General features: G+C 50.0%; 2 protein-coding genes across 2 annotated transcripts in view; both read right to left on the bottom strand.

Annotated features, from left to right (window-relative positions):
- The window catches only part of LOC121465135 (protein sidekick-1-like), a 955,042-nt gene that overhangs the window by 70,490 nt on the left and 862,317 nt on the right, over positions 1-22,235 (bottom strand). The window contains exons 30-32 of the mRNA XM_041678320.1: positions 18,083-18,284; positions 8,966-9,069; positions 4,402-4,472 (exon numbers count right to left, since the gene is read on the bottom strand). Of these exons, the coding sequence (XP_041534254.1) occupies positions 4,402-4,472; positions 8,966-9,069; positions 18,083-18,284 (377 nt within the window). The remainder of the gene's footprint in view (positions 1-4,401; positions 4,473-8,965; positions 9,070-18,082; positions 18,285-22,235) is intronic.
- On the bottom strand, positions 7,019-7,291 carry LOC121464614 (40S ribosomal protein S27-like). Its single transcript, XM_041677647.1, has one exon. The coding sequence runs from the start codon at positions 7,289-7,291 to the stop codon at positions 7,019-7,021; it is 273 nt and encodes a 90-aa protein (XP_041533581.1).

Genomic DNA, 22,235 nt, shown 5'->3' with positions numbered 1-22,235 from the left:
AGTGATAGACTGTCTCTAAATAAATAAATCACATGGAGAGCAATAGAAGAGGGTACCCAATGTCCACCTCTGGCCTCTCCAAGTGCATCCACACATGCGCGCGTGCAAACACACACACACACACACACACACACACACACACACTGACATGGCATGTCCCCAGTTAACTGCTTCTTAGACTCCTCCCTCCATGGCTCCACAACATCCCAACAGGCTCTTCCAGTTCCGGGTCCATCAATAGATTAGTTAGGTCCCTTATCCAGCTATTCTCCTGGAAGCCCCGTAACTGGTTACTCATGTCTAGAACTAAGCATACCACCCGTTAGACTTTGGGGGGAACATAACATATTCACACTATGACAGCCAGCAACTTTAGAGTCTTTGCCTAGGCTGGACCTTCTCTCTGCCTCTTCCTCTGGGGAGACCTCGCCACCCTGCCAAGTATGTGCATTTGTCCCTCGGGCAGAGCTAAAAGCCTCTCTCTGCTGCTTTCCCATATACGTCTATCAGTCTGCATATGGCCCCTTTGAGAGAGGAAAACAAACCCTGGGTTCCCAGCTGCCCCCTGGCTGAGGTCGCATGGCCTTTGTCTAGGCCGCCATTACACCCACAGAAGAAAGAGTCCCTTAGCTTATGCAAGAGGTGAGCAGGTCTTTCATTTGTCGGTAAGTATCTTGGGCATGTGTGAGGACGTTTCTTGACTGTGCTGAGGTGAAAAGAGCCACCAAAGATGTGGGTGAAACTATTCCATGGGCTGGGGTCCTTGACTGAATACACGGTGAGCCTCAGCATTCCTCTCTCTGTTTTCTGACAGTGCATGCAATATGACCAGGTGGCCAAGACCCTGCGATCATGCTGTTTCCACCGCGATCTACCACACCCTGAAACTGTGAGCCAGGAGGTGTTTTGTCACAGCAAGGAGCAAAATAACGAGAACAACCTCCTTGAGGTGTCAGGGCACTTGAGGGGACATGTGTGGGATAAGTGTACTGAATGGGTCATGGGGACAGTCAACGTTGTCATCGGTTCGGAAGCCTCCCACCCTGGGACACAAATCAAAATCCTAGGACATGGGCAGTGGACGCTACTAGAGGTGAAGTCTGATTGTCCCCTAAGAGGCCCAGAAAGGCCTTGATGAGGGCCCAAGCCTTTAAAAAACATTATTTTTCAGCACATTGCTAAAAACACAAAAGTTATAGGTGAGCTGCTTCCTAGGGAACGAGAACCTATATTCAAACGCAGCTCTTCTTTCTTCGTTCCAGTCTCTGATTTCCTAAATTACGCGTAATTTTAATTGTGTTTCAATCGCCCGCTGGTTGACAGGCGTTTATTTCTACAATACACTGGACTGGCCACCTCTCGCTCTGGGCTTTTTGAAATCCGTTTGTTCTGTTGTGCACTGGAGGGCACAGCTGATGGGCACATATGCCAAGTTCCTTTGGTGCAGCTCCATGCCACTTCACAGGCTGTCCGGCAGCCATGGAAGAGACTTGACACCTGTGCTGTTATGAACTGGGACTGGCAGCATCTCCAGGCCACAGCGACTTTATTCAGAGGGGATGGGATGCACCCCGACCGGAGCACGCGCTGCCTGTATGGATAAGATGTGCACCTCATTATTGGCAGGCCAGCTGCCACGTCTACAAATAAGACACTAATTTTCTAGTAGAATCTGGCACAGTAGGAGTGGAGTCAGTGCAGAAAGGCAGGGAAAATTATGGGCGTGAGGAGAGAAAGAAGTCCCTCACCCCAGAGTCTGGTTGAACCCTTTCACTAGCTGAGAATCCATTCAGATATATCTACCAAAGGCCCTTCTCCCCTCTCAGGTAGAACCTTCAGTTTTCCAGGAATCTCTCCAGAAGCCCCACTGCCAGTAAAAACAAAACAAACAAACACCAGGCCCTAAGCCTCTTGCACATCTTCAGTGTCTGTTTTCACTCTACCAGCTTATACAACTCAACCAAGGCATCTCCGGAGCCCCCTCTGTTTTCACTCTACCAGTCTATACAACTCAACCAAGCCCCTTCATGGTCTCCATTATCAAAGAGGCTGACAGAGGTAGGGAAGGGGAGGGTCCCTTAGAAATTCGCTAAGTAATGAAATTCCGGAAGCTTCCGAAATGGAGTCACAGTAAAGACGCTGAGGTGGGGCTCTCATCTGGGGAACTGTGCTCACTCAGACACATCTTCCTCTCGGCCTGGCCCTTTTCTTTCTACTTTTAATAGATTCTAACTCTGCTTCACACTGGCTCGTCCTGAAATTCTTTTCTGCATTGAAAACAAGGACCTGGCTTTATGTGAGTCAAGGTCCCTAAAAGATTAAGGGATCTTAATTAAGGGTTGCTGCCGGGGATGTGTGGAGCTATGTCTGTGTGGAGCTACGCTCCCATCCAACAAAAAGACGCGTCCTCCCTCCCCTTCCCCTGTGTGTTTGTGCAGGGCGAGAGACACGGCATCCAGGACTTTGAATTTCTGCTTGGAATGTTTCTGGTCTCCCAGTACAGCCTTGAAAGGAAGTCAGGGCTGAAGCAGGGCCCCTAGGGAATAAGGATGTGTGAGGTCAGAGATCAAGCATCCATGACACCTGCTTGTTGGAGGAAAGAGCTGGACCTCTGGGGTCACAGTGGCCTCTGGCATGCCAAGGTCAAGGTCCTTTGTTATTTGTTGTGGATGGCTCCTTGACCCATAGGGCAGATGGGATCCCGGACTGACCCCTTCTTGTTCTGTCCTGTCCCCTACACTCTGGTGAAGCCAGAGAAAGCTGAGGGCACAGCAGTGAACTGCCAGTGTCATCAGAAAACATTCAGAAATATCTTTTTGTCACCCTGAAAGGCACCTGTCGCTGGCTGGCGACTCTGACACTGAAGGACGATGTTATACTCTCAGCAGAGACCTTTGCTGCTAAAGGGCTCTTCTCTGTCCCTCCTGTAGGTGACAGTGTCAACTTCCATTAGGCCGAACCTACTCTTGTGCTTTGGTGGCAACATCAGAAAGCCCCTGGCTGTCGACTTGACAGGATCTAAAATCATGTAGGAAACAGACCTCTAGACGTGTCTATGAGGAAATTTCTAGATTAGGTTAAGTGAGGTAGGAAGATGGTCCCTAAGGGTATCATCCCATGGGCTGGGGTCCCAGACTGGACAACAAGGACACAGCAGCAAGCTGAGCCCCAGCATCCATCCCTCTCTTCTTCCTCACTGTGGATGTCATGTGACCATGAGGTTCCTGCTGCCACGCCTCCCCCACCATGAGGGTGGGGACTCTCAAACTGTGAGCCTAAATACACTCTCCCGCCCCCTTAACTTGCTTCTTGCCAGATATTTTTGTCTCAGCAAGGAGGAAAGGAACTAAGGCAAAATACAAGCCAACACTTAGGTACCAAGAGACAACACGGTGCACTGAGAGATCAGGACTCCCCAGCAGTCACCAGCCACGACTCAGTGGTTCAGGCACTTTGAGTGCAAGGTGGCTCCTCCGGCTACCTGGTCCTGTCTGTCTTTTTCTTCTTAGTGTGGGCCCCAGGCTCCCGCACCCCTAAGCGTTGGCTCTGGATTGTTTATGATGCTTGAGCCAAGGTGGGGGCCACACAGCTCTCATGCCATCCGGCCCAGCGGGCCTTGCGGGTGCCCCTGAGAGGCAAGTCCTGGCCCTGGCCTTCCACTTTCAGAGGTAAGCGCCTGCCACCCAGGAGGTACCCACTCCCCCATCACGTAAATTTATTTTTAGGATGAGTTTCACCATGACCTGCAATTCACTGAAACTGAGATATTTCAATAAGTCCTCCCTCTCTTGTGTTGTTTCCCCGCCTTCCCCCTAGGTTATTTTGCCACACGCTGAAAGTCAGTCTGACCAACCCAGTGTCACTGAGGTGTTTTTATCTCTGCATTTACGCTGGCACCTGCCATTCCCCTTGACAACACCATCAACCCCAAGAAAGAGTCTCAGGCCGCCTGGTCCACCGTCTACATCCCCAGCTCACAGTGGTCGAACTTGGGCTAACCAGGCCTTCCAGTGGCTCTGCACACAGCCCATTATCTGCCCTCCTTCAAGGCCTTAGGACCAGGCACTCTTTAGCAGGACAGTCTTGGTTCTGGCATCTGGAGGCTCCCTCACTGGCCAGAAGCTCCGCCCCTTTGCTCATTCATGTGCTCTGTGAGCCCATTGGTCTGAGGGGAGGCTGCAGCCCTGGAGACCTGAGCACAGTTTCCTCTGTGCAGGGTCTGGATGAGTTCCAGCCTTGGGCCAGGGGCTCTGTCTAACTCAGCCTGGCTGCTTCCTCAGGTACAGTCACACATTTGGCATGGGTGTGGCTTGCACGCAAGCTCTGTATAGTTGTCCTGGTTGTCCGAACCATGGAACAAAGGCGTGCTTCAGAAATAAGTGAGGTCCCCATGGTTCTTACCTGCCACTGGATCAGAACCGAGGATGTGGTGTGAGGTGTGGCTGAGACAGATCCTGGAGGCTCTCCGGGAACTGCAGGGCAGCAGATAGGAGGAAGTAGTTAGAATGGTTCTTTTGGGCACCAGTCACCCTTCAGTGTAAGGAGCCTGTCCTCCCTTCTGTGGGTCCTCTCAGGCCAACCACAGCACTCTGTGAGCTCCCGCCCAAAACCCTTCCTGGGCTTCCAAGTCTTTGTGAAAGGGGGTCAGATAGCATTTTCTGAGAACCTAGGTGTTAGTGGTTTGCCATGAGCAGGCCAGGTGGTCACAGTGAAGTCACAGTGCTCTTAGCTTGAGACACCGAGTGACTGTTGGTAGAGATGAGGTTGCTGCTGGCCACCCAGCATGCAAAGCCAGGAAGCTGTGGTGACTTTGCGCTGGTCTCTGGAAGGACAAGGCTGGTATGACCCCTGTCATGGACAAGCCTGCTTTGGGACCAATGAGGAGCCCTTGCCATAGATCAGGTGCTGGAGATTTTTCTGCACTCTCCAGGTTCTCTTGTGTACTAAACTGACCTCTCTGTGTCTCCTTGGCTGAGGCTGTGTGCCAACAAAAGCCTGCCCACTAAGTGCTTCTGGAGGGGACAGGACTAGACATGTATCCCAGGCTCTGTCTACTTTTCATCCTAGGTTTGCTTCTGTCTGAGTCTCCTCTGATTATTCAGGCCCTCTATCCCTAGTCACACAGGTGGACCCCAACGTCACCCTCTAGACCAGGGGTTCTCAACCTGTGGGTCATGACTCCATTGTGGGTCAATCAAGTCATTCACAGGGGCAGCCTAAGACTATCGGAAAACACAGATATTTACATAACAACTCATAACAGCAAATTTACACTTACAAAGTAGCAGTGAAAATAACTTCATGGTTAGGGGGGGGGGGGGGTTACCACGACATGAGGAGCTGTCCTAAAGGGTTGCAGTCTTAGGAAGGTTGAGAACCACAGCTCTAGCAGAAAACCTTCTAGTAGTCTATAGTCAATGTGGACCTTTATCCAGCCCAAGAACCCTGTGCAGTCGATAAATATCAGCCTAATAAGAAAATGTGGGGTCTGGAGAGATGGCTCAGAAGTTAAGAGCACTGGCTATTCCTCCAGGGGACCTAGGTTCAATTCCTAGCACCCACAAGGTAGCTCACAACTGTCTAAAACTCCAGTTCCAGGGGATCTGGCACCTTCACACAGACATACATGCAATGCAGGCAAAACACAAATGCACTTTTAAAAAAAAACCCCAAATAACAACAACAACAACAACAACAAAAACTAACTTGCCAAGACAGTGGTTGTTCTAGCTGTCTGGGTACTAAACCCACATACATACAAAACCTTGAAGCACATGCAACTGCCATTAAAAAAAAAAAAGAAAGGAAGAAAGGAATGAAGAAAAGAAAAGAAAAAATGTGGAATCATGTTTGGATTCTGGGGACTTGGAAGGCACAGGTAGGGAGATTATTACAAACTCAAGAATAGCCTGGGCCAGGACTAAAGCTCTATGAAAAAAAAAATGGCTGCTGCAGGTATGCTCAGTGGTAGAGCCCCTGCCTAGAATCCCCAGTGAGGGTCTGGGGTGTGGCTCAGTGGTAGAGACCCTGCCTAGAATCCCCAGTGAGGGTCTGGGGTGTGGCTCAGTGGTAGAGACCCTGCCTAGAATCCCCCAGTGAGGGGCTGGGGTAAGCACCTGCAAGGCCTGGGGTTCCAGCCCTAGCATAGTAAGGGAGAAATGTTAATCAGTCATCAAAGGCCCCCTCTCTCCAGCTAAGGTAGGGCTGGTCTTGCCAGTCAATCTCCACCTCACAGAGGGAGACAAAGGGCCACAAACACAATGCAAATCCAACCACAAAGGGAAATTGCAAGTCTCAGACAAGGGAGATGATGAGATAGGGGCCTCAAAAGCTGCATTTGAATATCAAAGGGTTGAGAAGGGGCCTGGGGAGCCCAGAGAGTTCCTTGAATAGCTTTTCAGTAAGGGCCTATTCCCTGAGGTCTCAGGAGCCTGTCAGGATCCCGTGCTCCCTGTTTGTCAGAGATAACCCGACAATGACAGCAGCTTGCTGGGTGTCTGGCCCTTTCTTCTAAGAATTAGCGCACCATTGCAAATATTCTCTCCATTGTGTCTGATGCAAGATAAAAATGAGAGGTTCTTTTTTCTTTAGTTTTCATTTGATGCTGACTTTCTACCCTTGTTCCACACCACCTTTTGTCTGTTTGTGTGCGGAGGTTCCATGCATGTGTGTATATGTTTACGTCTCCATGCTGGTCCTGGGGGGAGCATGTGGAGGCTGGAAGTTAGAGTTGGATATCTTTCTGCTGTTCTCTACCTTAGCTTTGAGGGGCTTTTGCTGAATATCAAGATTCCCCACTTTGGCCAGACTGGCTGGCTAGCTAACCCCCGGGATCCTTCCTCAAACCCCAGCTGGGGTTACAAGTATCGCTGGGTATTTTACATGGGCACTGGGGATTTGAACTCAGGTCCTCATGATTGAGCAGCCATTATGCTACCCACTGACTCATCTCTCCTGCCTGTAAGCCCTCACTTATTTTTTTTTTCATCCAAAATGTGTTTATTGGGATGGTTCCCACTCATCTCGATGGTGCTTTTCGGTGCTGCTTCCTCCTGAAGGAGTATCCTTCTGTCAGTCTTGCTTTCCTGCCTGTAGGCTGACAGAGGACAGGGGAGCAGCCGACACACAGGACTACCGTCTGTGCATGGCTAAACACCGTGGTGATTCTATAGCCTCCTGGGCACTTCACATTCATAAAGTAGGAATTGGGGCTCTGCACCAGGCGCTTCTTCTTGTGTTTCCTCTTTTCCTCCTCTGGAGAGGGATGAAGGAGATCCTTTGCGAGAGGCATGTTCTCGTAGGGAGGTTGTCACCGCCGGAAAGGTGACTTTTAAGTGAGATCATTGATGACATTCTCCCTCCACTCATCCGTAGCAGTGAAAGGAAGGGTTTTGCTTCTCAGTGGTCTCCCAAGCCTCCTACCAGGCACTTTGGGCCACCTAGCTACCTGGATGACTCATAACTTCTTCCCTGAGCTCTGCTGCATCTGAATCTCAACACCTCTCAGGATGAGGGCCCTGAGGTTTCTCCAGGTATTCTGGGGAGCTTAGAGGCCTACTTCTCAGATACCAGACCCAGTGGACCCAGCCACAGTGGGGATGCTGGGTGTGCAGCCAGAGTCTCTGCAGTAACTTAAGTTCTTGATTGGGGGGGAGGGGCTGCTGCATTTACATTAACAGAAGTCCGTTAGGAATGCAACCCTGGAGAGCTGGAATGTTGAAGGTCAAAAGCTGAACTGTCTTGGGCCGTCTTAGCCCCTAAATAGCCACTTACTGCCTACTGTTGTGTGCCGTCTAACACCCTCAGGACTTAGGTCCTTTTGGAATGTACAAATAGACACCTAGCTTCACCTACCCAAGACTAAAACATATCACTGTACAAGTCTGAAGCAGAGATGACTAACTTGCCTACCCGGTATTCTCACCAATGTCTTCAAAATTGTTCTTGATTTAAAATGTTCTTATTTCTGCCACTGTAAACACTGTGGAATTGCTAATGTGTTGGAACATGGCAGTATTCGGGGTGACCCAAATCTGTGTTTCACTGGGCCATGATCACTCACATTTGACTCCTAAGTAAAATGTCTCCCCTTCCCGTTGGGGGAGACCTGTTCTTTGTTTTGTTTTTGTTTGTTTGTTGTATTTTGTTTTTGCATCAATGTCTGAATATGGCTGGGGAGCTGGAAATGGCTCACCTCCACCCCTGGGCTAGTCCTCGAGGAGCCCTGAAACTCTGTGTGGTAGAAGTTAAACTTCTGGGCTCAGAGAAGCATGTGTGTGTGGAGGGGGGGAGTCACATGATGTGAGGTCACAGGGCGAGGCAGCGGGGACCTGGTCCATTTGGAAACCACCTCACTGGAGCGTTAAATGGAAGAGATAGGGTTTTTTGGGAGTTATCGCAAAGCCCTGGTGGCTGAACTAAGTGCCCGGCTCTGAGGCTGAGCTGGAAGTTGCCCGGTATCCATCTTCTTCCATCCCACTTGTCAGTCTATGACTGTGTCTGCTGGAGCTGTCTCCCGGGTTCACTGCACTTCCTCCCATACCCAGGATCGGGAATCTTCAGGCCCAATGCCTCTGAGGTCAGAAGCCGGTGAAGAAACCACCTGGTGCTTGGGGTGGGGGCCAGGGGCAGATCTGAAACTGCTTGGACCCAGCTTCCCCAGTGACATTCATTTTTAACAACCCCCATTAATTATTCAATTTCTAATGGAGGACGGTTTTGGAAGCCAATCGAAAGGAGTTCCATTCCATCTGGAAACTCTCTGGGGGACCTTGATTTATGACCGTGGGGTGTGTAGGAACACCCCAGGCTGTCAGTTACTAATGGACTTCAGCTGCTTGTCACCCTCCCTGGTGACCTCCCCTCTCTGCTCAAGACTGGAGCAGGGTCTCTTTCTGGGAGGAAGGTACCCTCCGGCTTCTGCAGAGCTGTGGGGCGGGGTGGTATTGGGCTTGCTTTTGCTCACCATCTTGCAGTGTGGTCACGGCTTCTGTTTCTACACTGAAGTCACTGTCCCCGATGTCATTTGTGGCCTTCAGGCGTAGCTTGTAGGAGGTGAAAGGTCTCAGCCTGTAATGGAATACAGAAATCAGTGACCACAGTCCTGACTGATGTTATAATTAGGAAATCGTGGGACTGGGGTGTCAGAAGTCTCTCCTGCCCCAGAAACAGAAGTTGGGTTACCCTGCCACCAGGAAGGATGGAACCATTCCCTAGATGTAGCTACTAGGGCCTTTTAGGGTCTCCTAGCCTGCCATGATGCTCAGGGTGAGACGGTTTCATGGAGGGACACATGAGTGAGAAAGTCTTGTTCCAAGGACTTTCAATGTCTCTTTAATAAGATGCTACACAGTAAATTACTGCTTACCTAGGCCAAGGATGGAGGGGCAGAGCTGGATTGGGCTCTAGGGGAAGAATTGAAAAGATCTACCTTCTAGCTCTAACATACCCGGAGTGAAGCTGTCCCTCACTTCTCCCTAGGGTTCTTGTCAGGGCTCTATTCTGGCTGGCCAACCTCTTTGGATTCACCAATGTCTCTGCCCCACTCAAGTCAGGCATGATCACAGGATCCTTCCCCCTTCCAAGTGCTGCGCCCAAGTCACACGGAGGGCGAGCATGCCCCATGCAACACGGAGGGCGAGCATGCCCTGTCCAGCTTGCATTAGGGACAAGTTCCCAGGATCATCAGCGCACCACTTCACAGGCAGGAAATGGGGCAGCAGGGAAACTCTGGCTTCCAAGACGGGTTCTGTTCTTTAGAATCAGTTTCAGAAACTGCCACGGACTAAAGTCCCCAGGAAGGGGGGTGGATGTGGGGGGACAGGGAGGAAGAAAGACAAAAAGGAAGGAAGGAAAGAAGGAAGGAAGGAAGGAAGGAAGGAAGAAGGAAGGTAAAGAAAAGGTAATTCTACAAGGCTGCTTGACGAGCCAGAATCTGCAGAAGGCTGCACATTGGGAGCGAGTTACACTGGGCTCCCATTAGTGCTCTAGACAGCCGTTTATGCCCACCTCTGTGTCCGACTTAACTTCCATGTGACTTTTAGACAAATCGGTTCAGAAGGTACAAGCAGACCTCTGGCTTCCACCAATCTGAAGGCTAAGGATGTCCTCAGCCAGCGTCTGAAGCTGTCTCAGAGATTCCCCTGTTCTACTGTAACCCACCTCCCTGTGGTTTCCACCAGTGTATTCTAAATCACCCCAACTTAGGGCTTTCTTTGTTGTTATTGTAAAAACTCCACGGACTTGTTACCATGTTGGAACATGGGGAAGCCTGGATCTGTGTTCCTGGACTACAGTCACATGTGTTGACTCCAGAATAAATTCTCTTATCCCTTGAGGAGAGAGCTGTATTTTTGCAGAGACGCCATGATGATCAGCTACTTTTGTGCTCCTCTGGATACATTGGATTACAGCATTTCTCCAAAGCCTGAGGGATGCTCCACTCAAAGCCCCAGGAATAATCTGGCCTCGCCAATTTCTACACCCCTACAGGCCTGGCCTCGCCAGCAGCAGCCAGGAGAATCTGGTCTTGGTTGGTTTAACTCGGCTTAACTGAGAAGCCCCTTGAAGGCCCACTGCCTAGAATGATCTTTGCTGTGGTTTCTGGGGACAGCTTTTGTTTAGCTCAAATAAACCACGTCCACCTGTTCTCGGCTTTCCAGAAGCTACTGTGTCTAGTCTCAGGGATAAATGCCTATTGTCCCCTGTCACTTCCCAGTCTCAGATGCTGAGCGGCCCACCTTTGAGTTAACTGCCTTCTTCTCCTGCCTGGTGTGGTGGGAAGCATGGGGTCCCTAAAAGTGTGGGCTCTGAAGTATACTTCCCAGTTCCTCAGCCCGTCATGCTTGGAAGAGCCACTTTGCAGGCACATCCTTGTCTGGGGATCTGATAGACGGACATCAAGACGTTGTCCTGAGAATCAAAGCAGATGAAGCCCTCAGGAGCGGCTCAGTAAGCGCTCACTGAAAACCACTGAAACAGGGTGGGAGAGGTGGCTCAGCAGGTCACAGAGAGAACCTGAGTTCAAATCCCGATTACCACGTGGGTTAAGGCTGTGCCTGTGCTTGGGGAAGGAGAGGCTGGAGACAGGATGATTGCCAGGGGGTGGGGGAGGGGTTATTGCCTGCCAGACTAGCTCCAGGTTCAGTAAGAGACCTTGTCTCAATGGAATAAGATAGAGTGACAGAGCAGGACACACGTCATCCTCATCTAACCTATGTGTGACTGTTTCTACATACACATGTGTGCACACCCCTCACATGCACAGCTGTTAGCATTCTTATTTCTCAGGTATTATCTTCAGCAGCTAAAGTGCGTGCACATCACATAACTGGCCTAGATATCTGTTGTCCTGTTCCTTCCTATCTCTCTCCTTCCTTTCGAATTTACTATGTTCCTGAAGGTGACTTTGAATTCCTGATCCTCCTGTCTCCATCTCTAAGAACTGGATGGCGGGCATGTATTACCACATCAGGCTCTGTGCGGTGCTGGGGTTGAACCCAGAGCCTTGTGCATGCTAGGCAAGCGCTCTACCGCTGTACTGACTGAGTCGCATCCTTGGCCTTCCTCTCTTTTGTTTTCACAGCCTAAGCTCTAGCATGGAGAGCAGTGCTAGGCACCTAAAGATGGTCAGTAACACTCTGCTGAGGAAACAAATACATCATGGTGACACTGATGTTCCCAATCCTCTCGGGGAGGTAGAAGAGGGCACCTGCCACATGCTGCAGTACTGACCTGCAAGGCACCATGTGCCAACTGTATAGTAGTGGCACAACTCACCCCTCTCCGGCTGGATTGGAGGTCTGCTCCACAAGGGGGATTTTATGTATGATAATATAATTCTGTTCAAAAGCACGTCGCTGAGGAGGTCATGGGCCCTGGGATATATTGTTGTTGTTATTATTATTATTTTCCTAACTGGGCATGCTCTCAAAGTGTCTCCTAAATATTTGTGTTCATACCCACAGGCTTGGGCTCCTCTCCACCTTGGCCAGAGAAGCTGCTTCGTTTTGGCAGTGGGCAGCAGCAATATGGGGCAGGGAATAACTGGTCAAGTACTGAAAGTATCAGACTGAGTGTTCAGCCCTACACTGGGCATCCACATCAACCTCCTTCTCGAGGGCTCAGGGAACACCGCGAAAGAGGAAGCAAGAAGCACTTAAGAGCACCATGAAATGATGCCTCCTGGGCATGACGTGGTTGTTACACTCGTGAACGCATAATATCTGGGATCATCCGCACGGGGTCAATGATCTCCAGGCTTCACCCACACTTTACTGTGGAGCTACAGTAGACAGTTGCTGGGGGCCAGAGGAAGAAGGAGTATTTGTTTGTTTGTTTGTTTATTATTTATTCGATATATGTGTGTGTGCCTGTGCATGCTTATATGTACCATGTGCATGCAGATGCCATGGAAACCAGAAGAGGATGTCAGATCCCCAAGAACTAGAATTACAGGAAGTTGAGAACCACCTGATATGGGTGCTAGGAACTGAACCTGAGTCTTCTGCAAGGGCAGTAAGTGCTCTTAATCATGGAGCCATCTCTTCAGCTCAAAGATTTATTTTACACACACACACACACACACACACGTATGCAGGTGTCTCAAAAGCCAGAAGAGGGTTATTGAAGTCCCTGGAGAGGATTGGTTTTTTTTTTGAGAATATGGCCACTGGTAGGATTCCCATGCTTCATTGGATGGCCCCATATCAATGCACATGTGGAGAGCTCCAAATGGACTTAGTGGGAGGGCTCTCTCTCTCTCTCTCTCTCTCTCTGTCTCTCTCTCTCTCTCTCTCTCTCTCTCCACACACACAAACACTCTCACACACACATGTTGTAGGGATGTGTTATGGGGGATTTTGAGGGAATTGTAAGTATAGACATGATCATATATGCTCATATATATGCACAAAATTCTCAAGAATAATGCAAAACATTTTAAAGTAGAATTTGAAATAAAACCAGAAACAAGCCCTACATGTAGACTGGAGTGAGCTGAGACCACATTCAGCAGCCAGCACACAGAGTAAGCATTTAGGGGCCTACGAGGACTCTGCTCCTGAAGGACACTTTCTCCATTGCCCTGCCTGCCTTGGGAGCCCTGTTCAACACAGCGAGCAGTGTGCTGTAGGTAATGTGTGGCCTGTGACTGGGCAGACCAGACCAGCTCAGAGACAAATGAGGTTGAGTGTGAAGGAGAGTGGGAAACAGGAGCCTGCAGCAGACCAGGAACTCCTGGGATTCTTTCACCAAGGACACCTGGAAGTAGATGGCAGGTAAAAAACAGGGTGTCCAGGGAGCTAACCCTGGCTCTAAATAACTCACTAGCATCCTGTGTGCAAACGCCTCTGGCCCTGCCCACTCCTACAGATCTTGCCTCTGACCATAGCTGCTCCCACCTCAATCCCAACCCAAACCTCTATCCCGCCAGGGTCAATCGGGCATCAAGGCCAATCTCAAGGACTCCCTGATAAAGAAAAGAAAGTCCTGTCCATCGAATCCCCCCACTCCCTCTACTCTTCCTGGATAGCCTAAGCCTCTGCCGTGGAGCTGGCCAAGCAGAATTGAAATTTAGCTCCGTCATTACCAGCTAGGGCTGAGTCGTTTGGTTTTTATGACCTCACTTTGTGCACCTGTAAAAATGGAGATCAGAGTCCCTGAGATCATTTGTGAACATTGAATCACCATCAGGGATCTAACGATCTTGGCACACAGCAGACAATGCATAAACGCTACTCTCTCTTTGCTCTTCTGGAAGCTTCTCTTTCCCTGCCTCTCTGGATGAGATAAAGTCCGTTCACATTCTGGGCAGCTTCTGTTGGCCCTCTGCACATTCTGTATACCTCACCTTCCAAACTCAGACACTGCACAGGCTTAAGGCACAGTTTTGAGCTAACACTGTTACTTCAGCTCTTACTTCTAAGTGTCCAGCATTCAGGAGACGAGGCAACTTCGCAGCACAGGGACCTTTCAAAACTCTATTATGCCCACTGCTCTGCCAACTCAGGAGCCAGGTTCACACCATGCAGCATGTGCTAGTCCTATGGATGCTCACTGTGGATGCTTATTGCATGCAGTTTTACTTTCATTGCCAAAGTACTTTGAAAATAGTTGTAGGTGCAGGCATTTCAGTGTCCCTCCCTCAGGCCTAAATTCTGGGCTAAATTTAGCATATTTATCAGTTCATTTTCATTAGAATGTAAGTTGTATGGATCCTGAACATTCTGAACACTACCCATTGCTGCTTTTACCTAGTTATCCATAAGACACTGAAACTACCTTTTAAATATTCAGCTAGGTCTAATGTTGTACATTTGGGATCTACTCAAGATGGTGAGGAAGAAGGATCAAATTTCAAGGCTTGTCTGCATAGAATAGTTATTGTCAAACCTAAACATACCCGGAATGAGAGAGCCTAAACCAAGAATTTGTCTCCATCATATTGGCCTGTGAACATGTTACAGTGATGTGGGATGTCTTTTTGTATGATGTAAATATGTATTGCTTTCATTGGCTATAAATAAAGCTGCTTTGGCCTATGGAAAGGCAGGACAGAGCCAGGTGGAAAATTCAAGCAAAGATGCAGGAAAAGGGTGGAGTCTGAAATTTGCCAGCAGCTGTCCAAGGAGAAACATGCCAGAGTACCACCGGTAAGCCACAGGCCATGTGGAGATACATAGATGAATAGAAACGTGTTAATTTAAATGTAAGAGCTAGCTAGTGATAAGCCTGAGCCATCAGCCAAACATTTATAATAAATATTAAGCCTCAGAGTAGTTATTCGGAAACTGGCAGGCAGGAAATAAACTTCCAGTTACATTATAGGACATTTTCCTAGTTGCTACTTGATTTCGGGAGGGTCCAGTCCACGGTAGCTGGTATCTTTCCTGGGCAGGTAGGCCTGAAGAAAGGTAGCTAGGTAAGCTCAGAGAAGCAAGCCAGTAAGTACTGTTCCTCCATAGTTTCTGCCTCCTAGTTTCTTTCTTGAGTTCCAGCCCTGACATTCCTTGGTGATAGGCTATAACCTCTAAACTAAGGCAAACCCTTCCCTTTCTACAAGTCTGGTCTGGCCAGTATTTTATTCCTGCAACAGAAACCAAACTAGAACATGGGCTACAGAGTTACTTAAGTTGAAGGGCGGCCTGGACCACCTGTGGGATTCTGTCTTAAAAAGTAAAAAGGAGGCTGGGTGTAGCTCAGTGGCACAGTGCTTGCCTAGAATCCCCCAGTGAGGGGCTGGGGTGTGGGTGTGGCTCAGTGGTAGAGCCCCTGCCTAGAATGCCCCAGCAAGGGGCTGGGGTGTGGCTCAGGGCTAGAGTACTTTTCTAGAATCCTCCAGTTAGGGGCTGCTTAATAGATTGCAAAGCATTTATCCAGCATGCACAAGGTGCTGGGTTGCATCCCAAAAAGGACAACACACACACACATACACACACACACACACACACACACACACACACACACACACCTCCTTTCTTTTAAGTGTTCTGTTTCTCTGAGAGGCTATTCTGTCAGGGTAGTGACTGACAGAGTAGAGTCTAACTCCTGGAGAGACTGACCAACATGCCCCCCCCCCACCCAAAAAATGGAGACAAGATTTCTCTATGTTACAGTCCTTGCTGTCCGGGAACTAGCTCTGTAGACCAGGTGACCTTAAACTCACAAAGATCCACCTGCTTCTGCCTCCCGAGCCACCACCACCACCCTATTACTCCTGTTACATATAACAGACTGAATTCTGGGTAAAACAGGCTTTCACAAGAAGCCTGCCTCCTTCCTGGAATGGCTCAGCCTGGAGGAGTAACAAAGATGGGGAAAATAGAAATACAGACCCCTGCGAGGACTAGGGGACTGTTGCTGCTCTGCTTGGCCCTGCGAACATATTCCTGCTTCCTTGCTTGCTTTAATTAACCCCCCTCCCCTGACACCACCCCCTACCCACTACCCCATCCTGTCTGAATCACCTTTCTAAGACTACCCCTGAGTTTGAGTCTGGGAGAACCTGGAGCTCCTCTGTTAGCACCCAGGCCCATCCCTCAAATGTGTGGCCACTTTGAAAAGGCTAAAGCCCACACACTGAGGTCGTTTGACCTCGGTGCTCCGAGGCTTTCTATGGTCCAGAGCATTAAAATCTTTCTGTGCTGTGTCCAGGATCTAGGACCCTAACCAGTGTCTGGATCTTCCACGTTCTTCGTCCCATGTTTCAATGGACCAAATCCTGTGACATGAAACTTCCTATCAGCCCCCTGATAAAGGCTGCTCTCTGAAGAGTCTCTTTGGTACCCACCCCTGTCAGCCCTCAGCAGGCTGTATTCTGTCTCCCCACAGATAGACAGACACACACACCCTCTCATCTTTTTTAAGCTCATCTTCAGACTTACAGGAAGCCTTTCCTTCCCCCTCGGGCTCCATCATGTCCAGATCTCCATATACCACGTGTTTCCGTCTACTGCTCTTCCTCCCACCTCTAGGCCTTTTCCCCTAAGGTGCTCTGCACCTTCTGAGGAAACTTACTGGTCAGCTTCCTTCTGAACCACCCACTGCAGGTGTATCACCATCTTTCCACGAGCAAGTCTAACATTCCCCACCAACAGTCCCACAGCCGTGGCCACTACTCAGGTGCTCACAATGCCAGCCGCTTGCACCCCACCCCATGCTGTGCTCTGGACCATGGCCACGGCGTCTGGCTCTCCACAGCCAAGCTTGGTCTCTTCACTAGATATCATGAGGCAGACAGAAAGTAGACTTGGCTCGCTGCTGGGATTATTAGGGATGGCACCATGGCAACGGGTGAAGCAGTTTCTCAGGACACTGAAATCAGCTTCCATTTTGGTTCTTGCTGGTTAGGAAACTGATAGGCCTCCTCTGGGCCACATGAAACCACCTGTTTGAACAGGGGCTTCTCCTTACCAAGCACAATGTCTGTGGCTACTCAGTGACTATGGAGAACGTGACTGTGCTGTCTATCTTTCAAGAGGCAAGACAAAGGGGTGGGGCTATTTAACCTCAAAGAAAAAGGGTGTCTCTCTGGCCTTCACCTCCAGGACCCACCCCTTCTTACTGCCTTTTTTCTAGCACCAACTTTTAGGGGTGCTGGGATACAGCCTGGGTTCAGACCCACTCTTCTTGTCTCCCAAGTACTCAGGCCTTGATGTAGCACATCTGGAAAGGCCCTAAAGATTTTGGGTCCCTGGTGTGGGAAGTGTCAACAGAGACAGAGGTCTGGCTCTCAGTGGGGTCATCTCCTTGGCCATACAGACTCCTGTTATGTGAGCTGGATGGGGCCATGGTTGGAATTCTCTCAGAGTCCTTAGGGAAATAGGAGCCCTTTCCTTCCAATACCTTTACATTGTTTTTTATTAATTAAATTTTTCTCCATTAGTATTTCAACATGTTCTCTGTCACACTCAATCTTAGCTCCTAACTTTTACACACATGTAAAGTATGGGAGTGTGTATGGGGAGAGGCCAGGAAACTACAAAGGGGCCCATGAGAGGCTAGAAGGAGACTTTGGGGTGAACAGATGGGAGGGTAAAAGAACACACATGATAGGAAGACAAAGCAGGGACATGGGTGGGGGAGAAGGGTATAAGCAGGGTGGGGCAGAGAGATGGAGGAAAGGCATGTCACACACTTCATTACTGAGTTCGTAAGAAAGGCCATGAGGAAACAGCTATCATGTCAAGTGAGGTAGCCCAGTGACGGTTAGAACTGACTGCCAACTGACAAACTCTGAAATCACCCTGGAGTCAACCCAAGGGGATGGTTAATCAAGATTTGGTTAATCGAGGTGCTAAAATCCACCCTGAGTGTGGGTAGCACCATTCCAGGGGGGTGGGGCCTGGAATGAGGAAGGGTGTGAAGAACTTCCTGGCTGGATGCAATATGACTAGATGCTTCAAACTCCTGCTCCATGCTGTCACCGCCATGACGGACCGAGGACCCTCAAACCACGAGCCAAAGTAAACCCTTCCTCTCTTAGAATATTTCCAGAAGACATTTTGTCACAGTAGGGAGACAAGCGACCAAGAGCTCAGGTTCAGAAAGATGAAAACTGAATTCTACCCCCACCCCACAGTACCTTTCGACGGCACAGGCTGTGGCCTCGTGGCTGATGGATGAGGAGTAGGTCTGCCACTCTCCCCCAGGCAGCTCTCGCACCTGCACAGTGAAGTACCGGATGGGGGAGGCCCCGTCGCTGCCAGGGACCCACTGGAGACGGAGGCTACGTGCTGTCACTTCCGCCTGGGGTACCAGGAGCTCTCTGGGGGGCGCGGGCCTCTCTGCAACCAGAAGAGGAGAAAAGCAGGGATTCATGAGGGACCGTTCCTTGCTCCTCCTTGATGCCTGCCCATGAGAGCATCTGTGTGGGAGAGGCACGGTGAAAGAAAGTCCTGAGGCTAGGGAGTTGGTCTAGCCTGGTAGGTAATATATTTTCCATACAAGCTGAGGACCCAAGTTCAGACCCCAGATCCCACATAAAAATCTGTGCATAGTGGTGATGCTTTTAATTCTGGTGCTAGGGAGGAGGGTGGAGACAGACAGAGAGCTGGGGCCTACTGGCCAGCCAGCCTCACCTAATGGGAGAGGTCCAGGTCCCATGGAGACACTCTGTCTTAAGAAACAGGGCAGATTGGCACCTGAGGAAGGAAGGCGACACCTAAGCCTGGACCTCTGATTTCTTTTATTTTTCTCTTTCTTATTTTTCCTCTTGGTTTCTAGAGACAGGCTTTCTTTGTGTAGCTGGCTGGCCTCGAACTCACAGAGATCCGCCTGCCTCTGCCTCCTGAGTGCTGGGATTAAGGTGTGAATCACTACCACCTGGCAGGACCTCTGATTTCTTTATGCACCCACACATGAACACATGTACACGTGTGCTTGCCCTGTCATGCAAACAGAGAGACAAGCAAGCGAGTCCTAGGTTTGGGAGAGGAGGTTGTCCTACAGCTAGCTCACTTTGGATGCACCAGATCAGGTCTGACTGGGCAGCAGGGCTTGCTCACATAGCAGAACCAGGCAGAAATGGGTGTCTCCAGAGGCCCCAGCCCCTACCAGGAAGGGCAACTATGTCTGAATGACAGCTGACGTCTCTGGCGGTGATCTTCTAAACCACTCAAGCCTCCTTTGAACGCTGTCTGATTTGGGGGCTGAGCTCATCTTTAAAACCTAATTTCTTTTTCTTTCTAGTTAACCTGAGTCTAACACATGAGAGGAATCTGCTGAGTTCTCCTGGGAAGTGGGAGGCGAGAGCAGGTGGGGATCCCTGTGGGCTGCTAATGGTTTCTGAGGGGTTAGAATGAAGGGTGCTTGGGACCAGCCTTGGCCTTGAATGGGTACCATGTGCCTGACACTGTGTTCCTGTCCCCCATTGATTTCAACAGAGGGTTCCATAGAGGGAGAAATAATTGTTTAATTGTTTATCATGACGACTATTGATTCTGATTAAAATGTGTGGCGTGTAATAAAGCAGCCATCGATCGTGGGTCCCGCAGTGACAGGGATGTGAGAGGCACTTCGATCTGGCTCAATCAGGGCTCCTGGCTGGGAGTCTGCACACTGGCTGGAAGCTTGATTTCTGCAGGCCTGAGGAAGAGCTGGGCACCCTGGCCAGTTTCAAAGGCTTTCTATGGACACACTGCCGCTGGAAATGGCTCAGGCTCCCTGTCCCTAAGTCTACTAGAACCTGGTCAGAAGTCAAAGTTCTCCACACCTAAGTGGCTGGGGGATGAGTAGGGAATGTTGGCCCTATGCCCAGGCACCTAGCTGGCATGACCAGGCCAAGCTGGCCCGCCAACAGAAGGGTGCCTATGTATATGTTTTCATGCGGGCCTGACTCAAGTCCTGTAGGGGCCACAACAAACCTTCCTTACCCATCCTTTGACCCCAAAGGGTTCATGGGTTGGAGAGAAAGCTCAGCTGGTAAAGTGATTCTGGTTACAAGCACGAGGACCACAGTTGGATCCCCAGAACCCATGTGAAAAGAATCCCAGTGGGGTGGTGCTTATAATCTGGGGAAATGGGGGCAGGTGGATCCCTGTGGCTCGCTGGCCGGTTAGCCTGGACAAATTAGCAAGTGTCAGGCCACTGAGAAACCCTGTCTCAAGGAACAAAGTAGAGAGTGTCTCAAGAGACCCCTGAGGCTGCACTTTAGCCTACAAACCCATGCATATGTGTATACACTGCACATGCATACAAACACCCACTTGCACAAAACTCACACAAACAAGTACACCTGCGAACATGCACACACAAGTATGTATGCAACCACACACACAAATAGCGTTGGGCACTCCTAAGGAGTGCATGACCAGGGGAAGAAGGCGAGGGCCAAGGGTGGCTACCCGTGGGTCCCTGAGCGAAGCCTATGCCATCGGTTCTTAAGAACACGACTAAGTCTCTGGGGAGCAGGCTACAGCTGCCAATCTCTGGAGGACCCTCCCGGCACCCATCGTTTGGATCCTGGTTCCCCCCAGTGCCACGGGCATTGAGGTCAAATCACTACTCTGAGTTCAAGCACAATCTTCCCAAAAGGACCCAGTGAGAGCATCCACTTGCAGAGTTATGGAGGCAACAAGGGATGTGCCAGTGAAGCCCCGCCCAGGTGTCTGGCCAACGAGAGGGCAGTCAGCATCTGGGGAGAACTCAGTAGTAATACGTGCACACCTGCAAGGAGGGGCAAGATGTTAGCTTCAGGAAAGACAGAGACAGCGTCTTCCCAAACATGTGGCGGCTGTGGCTCGGTGGGTCTAGTGTTTACCTAGCATGAACGAGGACTGGGTGGGCTTGGTCTCCTGCACCCTGTAAAGACGGGTGTAATGGCATACACCTGTAGTCCCAGCATGTAAGATGCAGAAGCGGAGGATCTGGAGTTCGAGGCCAGCCTGGGCTATATGGCCATTAGATGATATACCTGTACGCTTTAAGATTATCTTTGTCCTACAGAGATCAGGCTGCCCCACCTCCTACAGTTGGCATGTCCCTGCTGTGAAGATTAAACCTTCTGCAGGGGTGACTGGGCCCCATAAACAAGGCTCCTTCATACCTCTGCAGTCCCAGCCACCACAGTCTTATTTTGAACACACAGAAACCTATGAGCCCAAATTAACCTTCCTTTTTAAAATTATTTGTCTGGGGGTATTTTGTTACAGCAATGAAAGGCTAACATAGCCTGACTGGCAGCTTGAAGCTGGGAACAGAAAAGGTGATACCTGGAGGGGACTGGCGCACGGTGTGAGCCCTGTGCCTGCCTCCTTCCTCTCTTAGATTTAAGTGCTCTGAGTTCGACTCCTGGATCCATGAAATGGCCTGCTTTAGATCTTGTAATAAAAGGTGCCACCAATGCGCCAATGGCACACATTCACATTTGTTGAGCATCTACATCACACCAGCTCCTGGGAGCCTCGCTGATGACGAGAAAAGGGATCCGCATGTCCGGGCGTTGTGCTAACTGCACCACACAGGCCTCCCAAGGCAGTGCCATAGCAGAGAGAGGGGAAGGGTTTGCCCAAGGCCTCACAGCCCTGAGCCTTGAGCGCCAGGTGTTTCCCAGGCCTCCTGGCCTAGTTCCTCAGACCTCTGGGTCTGGCTGTGAGGGCATCTGTGCACAACATAATAATATCACTGCTATTTTAGAGTAGATATCATCGTGGACTGGTAACCATAGTAACTAATTGAGCAGAATAATACGGTATTAGCTGAATCTACGGTGATGGGGATGCTGCTACTGACTGACACTTCTTAGTAGATGGAGGATAGGACCCTTACCTGGGATCCCAGCATTGTGCTCTTCTGCCCCCCAGTTAGCTAGCTGCAAGGGGTGCTGGGAGGTAGATACTAGATTAGACAGGATGTGGAAGGCTAGCTGAAAGGGAGACTCCACGAGGTCATCACTTGGTGGTGGTGCAACTATTTGGGGGTCACCTACATGACGTTTATAAGCAAACCCCTACCACTGTGTACTGTAAAGAGACCCAATAAATCCTCTGGCTCTCCAAGTTGAATTTTGGTGGAGGCATGGCTTCTGAAGAGAGGCCCTTTGGGCTGCGGTGGAAGGTTCTAGAGCAGTGGTTCTCAACCTGTGGGTCGCATCCCCCAGGATCGCATATCAGGTATCCTACATACCAGATCTTTACATTACAATTCATAACAGTAGCAAAATTGCACTTAGGAAGTAGCAACAAAAATAATTTTATGGTTGGGCGTCACTGCAACCTGAGGAACTGTGTTAAAGGGTC

Source organism: Microtus oregoni, unplaced genomic scaffold (genome assembly GCF_018167655.1).
Source record: "Microtus oregoni isolate MIOR12 unplaced genomic scaffold, Mior012 000029F_ref0000214, whole genome shotgun sequence".
NCBI lineage: Eukaryota > Metazoa > Chordata > Mammalia > Rodentia > Cricetidae > Microtus > Microtus oregoni.
This window is presented reverse-complemented; position numbering and strand designations above follow the sequence as displayed.

Coding starts and splice junctions, on each gene's coding strand:
- LOC121464614 (XM_041677647.1), bottom strand. CDS start 7,291: ATGCCTCTCGCAAAGGATCTCCTTCATCCCTCTCCAGAGGAGGAAAAG.